At 30.5% G+C, this 5,779-nt stretch overlaps 3 protein-coding genes across 3 annotated transcripts; 2 read left to right on the forward strand and 1 right to left on the reverse strand.

Annotated features, from left to right (window-relative positions):
- The first annotated feature begins 2,271 nt into the window (after window positions 1–2,271).
- LOC112905009 (39S ribosomal protein L12, mitochondrial-like) lies at window positions 2,272–3,024 on the forward strand. Its single transcript, XM_025976498.1, has 2 exons — window positions 2,272–2,293; window positions 2,634–3,024. Exons 1-2 carry the CDS (start codon window positions 2,272–2,274, stop codon window positions 2,912–2,914), a joined length of 303 nt encoding a protein of 100 aa, XP_025832283.1. The 3' UTR covers window positions 2,915–3,024.
- A 604-nt stretch (window positions 3,025–3,628) lies between these two features.
- On the reverse strand, window positions 3,629–4,724 carry LOC108740448 (coiled-coil domain-containing protein 137). Its single transcript, XM_025976499.1, has 3 exons — window positions 4,486–4,724; window positions 4,058–4,427; window positions 3,629–3,994 (listed from the first exon to the last, which is right to left on the reverse strand). Exons 1-3 carry the CDS (start codon window positions 4,560–4,562, stop codon window positions 3,629–3,631), a joined length of 813 nt encoding a protein of 270 aa, XP_025832284.1. The 5' UTR covers window positions 4,563–4,724.
- A 219-nt stretch (window positions 4,725–4,943) lies between these two features.
- Window positions 4,944–5,779, forward strand: LOC112905017 (39S ribosomal protein L12, mitochondrial-like). Its single transcript, XM_025976521.1, has 2 exons — window positions 4,944–5,119; window positions 5,180–5,779. The coding sequence occupies exons 1-2, from the start codon at window positions 5,058–5,060 to the stop codon at window positions 5,667–5,669; spliced, it is 552 nt and encodes a 183-aa protein (XP_025832306.1). The 5' UTR covers window positions 4,944–5,057; the 3' UTR covers window positions 5,670–5,779.

A 5,779-nucleotide genomic window follows, 5' to 3' on the forward strand; every position in this document is an offset into this window, starting at 1 on the left:
TGTTAGAAAATTCAATTCCTTATATGGCCACGTTAAATCCACAATTCCTAAGCCGAGTTCCATCAAAAAAGATGTTAATAATAAATAAATATACAATGGTGTGTACATTTTTTAGCATGCGTTTCTTTTATTATACTCATACTCTGTGCAGTGTACTTTTTAAAATTTTGTATTTTACTATTAATTGATGTGATATGTATGTAGGCATTAAGTAATTGTGTTTTTTATTAATCTAATGATTTTATTATGTTAATTAATGTTAAATTATGCTGAACATTTAAAAAATAAATATAATTTTCTACATTGATTGCTATAAACTTTATTCCACATAAATTATCTGTAATTTTGAAGTTTTACATTTTCTTTTGTAAAAAAAACTACCAATTTAAACAAAAAACGAAAATATATTTTTCAAATCTTGTCTTTAAAAACATTATTAATTAAATATCACTTGATATACAGTCATCTATTTAGTCTTTGTTTTTTGAGGTTTTTATAGGCATTAATCACTTCCTTTTGCTGTTGGTCTAACTGTCTTCTGAGTGCAACTGGTAAATCTTTTCTTTTGCCCTTTTTATTAATTACTTTATTTATCGTTTTCTTCAGTGGATTAAATTTACTTTCAATATTTTTACTTGTATTTTCAACTTTATTATTATTTTCTATCATGGATTTTAGTAGCAAATCTTTCTTGCCAGGCTGAAATTTAGATTGGAATTATTTATAAAATGTAAAGACATTTCTACTGTTTTTCTTACCCTTGAGGCACAACCTAAACTTTCAACCTTTCTTGGAAGGGTTAGTGTGGGAGTATACATAAAATTTAGTAGGGAATTGATGATAAATGCATTTTTTTGATATTTATTCCAAATATTTTATTAGTTTGTACCATTCGATATGCCAGAAATAGTGGTGGTTTTACAAAGCTTAGGATTTCGTATTGAAAGAATAGACGGTTGCTCTCCAAAGGAAGTAACCCCCGTTAGTGAGGGTGGACAGGGGGTAAGGGTATCAGTGAGTTGTGGCCATTCTGGACAAAGGTGTATTTTGGAATTAGGGAGTCAATCCCAAGAGTGTACCTGCGTTAAAGTATCAGACGATATTTTGAGCGAAGGATTTTGGGAAGTAACAGCTACTGTTCCAAAAAATAATCAAGTTAGTAAAAAAACGATTAAAAATCGATGCTTGAATCTTTATGCAAACGTCTCCTCACTTTCATGTCATAAGGCCTTATGCCTTCTTTCTCGTCACTTCCCAAGTTCTACTAACAATATAAAAATATTAAAGATACTCAACAATTGTTTGGCTTTATTATAAAGCTCTATTAGAAGTATCTATACAATATTTTCCTTGCATCAGAATGCGGAACTTTACACCCTAGACTAAAGAAGGGGGGGTCTTAACAAAAACAGGTTGAGTAAGTGTGATATTGAATTAATAATCATTAATTGATCATTTGAAAGAGAATGAGTGTTTTTGTAGGTACCCATTGATTTCCTGAATTTCCAAAATATTAATAACTTTCACTTTCATACTTTAAACTTTCCATTATTATTTATTAAAATTGTGATCTACATCGATTAATTTATTTAACATAATTAGAATTTGAAACTTTTATTATATTTAGTTTTTTATTAATAAAGTAATAATATATGATTCTTTGAAACAGAGTTCATCATTCATAGAATCGGGAAGTGCATTAATTCCACGTATTCCGAAAGATTTGGCGGTTTTAATTCATCAGGTTTTAAATTATTTTTTTCACATGATTCAAAATAAAACCGATTCAAATCAGAATATGAATTGTTCTCCGAATCTTAACAAAATAAAAGAAGAAGAAACAAGCTTACAGAGTATACCTGATTCGGTTCCACTGGCAACATCTTCAACAACTGATTTAAGATTTGGATACAATGACGCCGTTAATCCAAAAATATGCCCGAATCAACCCCTTTCACCTGCTAGGTAGGTACATTCGTTGTATACCTTTTAAATATAATCAAACTTTACCACACGAAAGTTGAAGATACGATTTTTCCAATTATTATGTACTTATAGCAGGTACCGTTCATTGGACACCCTCACTTCAAATAACGCACCACAGTCAGAATTACCAGAACCTGGAGCGTTATCGAAAATTACAACCCCTCATAGAAAAGTTCGTGATTCAATTACGCAATCAAGTCCAGTAATGACCAATACAACTTTTCTGTAATGGCAATGTTATTTCTTATTTGTTTCAGAACATAAAGTTAGCTGTGGATTTAAGGGATGATCCCGTGCAGAAAAATTCGTCAGAAAGTAAAGATTATGAAGTAGTTAAAAAATTATTGAGAGATTCAACGGAATTAATTAATAAAGCGTTGGACATAATAGAACAAAAAGATAAACTTCCTGTATCACCAGGAGGTAAAATTAAGAAACCGCCATCTAGAGAAAGAAATGTTACAATTAAGGTAGGCACGAAACTAAATTTACTTTACAAAAAAAATACTTTTCCTGTTTTTTATTCACACCAGCTACACGTTTTCTGTAGGCGGTTATAAATCAACTTTATGTGCCCTGAACTTCTACTTGCGAGGACGGTTCAATAGCTTTACTTTACAAGAAAATTATTTTTTTCAAATTCCAAGNTTTTATTGCTGCACAAGCTGGAGGTAAATCTGAAGAGGACGAAGAAGCACCTAAAGCAAAGAAGACCTCATTCACTGTCAAACTGACAAAATATGATGAAAAGCAAAAGATACCTCTAATCAAGGAAATTAAAGGGCTTCTTGAGGGTATGAACTTGGTGCAAGCCAAAAAGTTTGTTGAAGGTGTTCCTGCTGTGGTAAAGGCAGATATTTCACAAGATGAAGCAGATAAGTTAAAAGAAGTCCTAACAAAAGTTGGAGGTGTTGTAGAGATAGAATAAGTTTGTTAAGTTTACTTATTTAGTAATAGTTTGTTATTTTGAGTTTTGTGTACATTTTTTTAATGTGTGTAATTGGAGTAAGAGCAGTAAAAAAAATCAACATTTAGGAACTCTTGTTTTTTTCTTTTTTAATATGTAACATTACAATTAATTGATTACAATTAAATAGTGAAAGCAAATTCCTTAGTGGTAGCAAATACCTACAGATGGCGATACACTCTCTTTTGAAGCTAAAATATTGCAATTTCTGAAAGTAAAAATTGCAGGTGTTATAAACTTGCGAATTATTTATAATTCGTTTGCTGGATTTCGATAATTTTGTTTGCAAAAGATGGGGACAAAATGTGTAAAGTCAGTTTATTTGTAACTATACCTCCTTCCCTCCTGTTTGAAGCTAAAACTTTACAATTTCTGAAATAATAAATTACAGGTCTTAAAACATTCATATTATTCATAATTCGCTGATCAGATTTTGGTAATTTTGTTTGTGAAAGATGGGGACAAAATGTTTAAAGTCAGTTTATTTGTAACTATACCCTCAACCCTTACATTTGAAGTTAAACTTTGTAATTTCTGAAAGTAAAAATTAGAGGTGTTACAACTTTAATATTGTTCATAATTCCTTTGCCAGATTTCGATAATTTTGTTTGCAGAAGAACAAAATGTGTAAAGTCAGTTTATTTGTAATTATACTCTCAACCCTTATCTGTTAAGCTAAACTTTGCAATTTCTGAAAGTATAAATTGCAGGCGTTAAAACTTTAATACCATTCATAATTCCTTTCCCAGATTTTGAAAATTTTGTTTGCAGAAGAACAAAATGTGTAAAGTCAGTGGGAGGCTGGTGAACAATTTCTCCAAATTTGATAGTATCTTTTTGATTAAGTCTATCAGAATCAAGTTCTTTGTTATTTTGTTTTTGTTGCTTTTTTTGAAGAAGTTTTTTACGCCGTTTCTGAGATTTAGTTAATCGTGGTTCATTTGTTATTTTTGATTTTTTCTTTCCTTTCCTCACTTCTTTCTTTGCATTTTTTACAAGTTCCTCCAATTCATCTTTTGGTCGTTTAGTCACTTTAATTACCTAGGATAATAATAACTAAATGTCCTAATACATGATTTTAAATGAAAATTATTAATAATTTACCTCTCCAGTTTGTCTACTCCTATGTACCTTTACACTGTATTTATTTTCAAACTCTGTTTCTTGTATAATTGATTCACAAACTTTATTCATTCTGTATATGAAACTGCTATCAGATTCTCCTTTTTCTTGCATAAAAATTGGAGCTGGTTTTTCTTTAGGATCAAAGAAAGTTCTTGGACTATTAAAATTATAAATTACACCATTTGGTAGATTCATAATGGGTTTAAAGTTAGGTTTTGCATCTTTATTATTTTGTTTATCTTTAGATTTTCTCTGAGCTTTCTCTTTGAGTTGCATTAATTCCTGGAGGGATTTGGGTATCTCCTGGTCGTCAGGATTTAAAGGAGGTGCATTAATTTTATCTTTAATGCTGAAAACAACATTTTTTTTGTTATTATAGCTAAAATTTAAACATACAATTATCATACCGAAGCAATCTTTGTTCTCGTTGTTTTTCAGGATCTCTCACTCCTCTATGCTTTCTTCCTGGTATTTTTCTGCCCATTTTTTTAATTTGCAGTTATTGGAAACGTCTTTCTAATTTGAAAAGTATTATATATCTAGCCTATTTCGGAAAACTTGGACACAAGACTTAAGTTTTTGAATTGTGGTTAGAATTTATCATAGAAATCATCTTTTACTTCTTTTTTGTTTAAACTTTGAGTAAAAATACGAATTCAACTCAACTGATCTTAGATGAACGAATTTACTTGGTTGATTTTTAAAATCAATTAGTAAATATGCATACATTTTATCTAGCATTCATATTTGTACATAAGAATGTAAATGCGCAAAATTTTAAGCTCATATGTAATTGAATACAAAACAAGCAAATCATGTGATTGTTCAAATTAGTCCTGCAGATGGTACGATAACCATTATCACAGTCAAAAAAAGAAGTTAAGAAAGAAGAAATAAGCAAAAGTTAGGTTAGGCTTATTTGAAAATATTGGTAATTTAATTAATACATTACAATTTACTGTTTATTGGTGTCTATAAGATGCAAGCGGTAAGGATTTCAGCAAAATCGACTTTTGGGAAATTTCGAAATTTATCAAGATGGTGCGTTTTACCTTTTATGTTAAATTAAGGAATGCGTTAGTTAACCTCTTTTTCTTTCAGTACTTCGTGTTTACAAAACGTGGAGGCCGCAAAACCAACAGAAAGCTTAACGGTACCACCCCCATCGAATGTTGATAAACCTGTATCTCCTAAAATAGAAAAATTAGCCTTTGAAATATCTAGTTTAACTTTAATTGAAGTGTCAGAATTAAGCGGATTTTTGAAAAAGAAATTGAATTTGCCAGATACTCCTGCTTTTCCCGTGGGTGGTTTTATTGCTGCACAAGCTGGAGGTAAATCTGAAGAGGACGAAGAAGCACCTAAAGCAAAGAAGACCTCATTCACTGTCAAACTGACAAAATATGATGAAAAGCAAAAGATACCTCTAATCAAGGAAATTAAAGGGCTTCTTGAGGGTATGAACTTGGTGCAAGCCAAAAAGTTTGTTGAAGGTGTTCCTGCTGTGGTAAAGGCAGATATTTCACAAGATGAAGCAGATAAGTTAAAAGAAGTCCTAACAAAAGTTGGAGGTGTTGTAGAGATAGAATAAGTTTGTTAAGTTTACTTATTTAGTAATAGTTTGTTATTTTGAGTTTTGTGTACATTTTTTTAATGTGTGTAATTGGAGTAAGAGCAGTAAAAAAAATCAACATTTAGGAA

Source organism: Agrilus planipennis, unplaced genomic scaffold (genome assembly GCF_000699045.2).
Source record: "Agrilus planipennis isolate EAB-ADULT unplaced genomic scaffold, Apla_2.0 scaffold21, whole genome shotgun sequence".
Taxonomy (NCBI): domain Eukaryota; kingdom Metazoa; phylum Arthropoda; class Insecta; order Coleoptera; family Buprestidae; genus Agrilus; species Agrilus planipennis.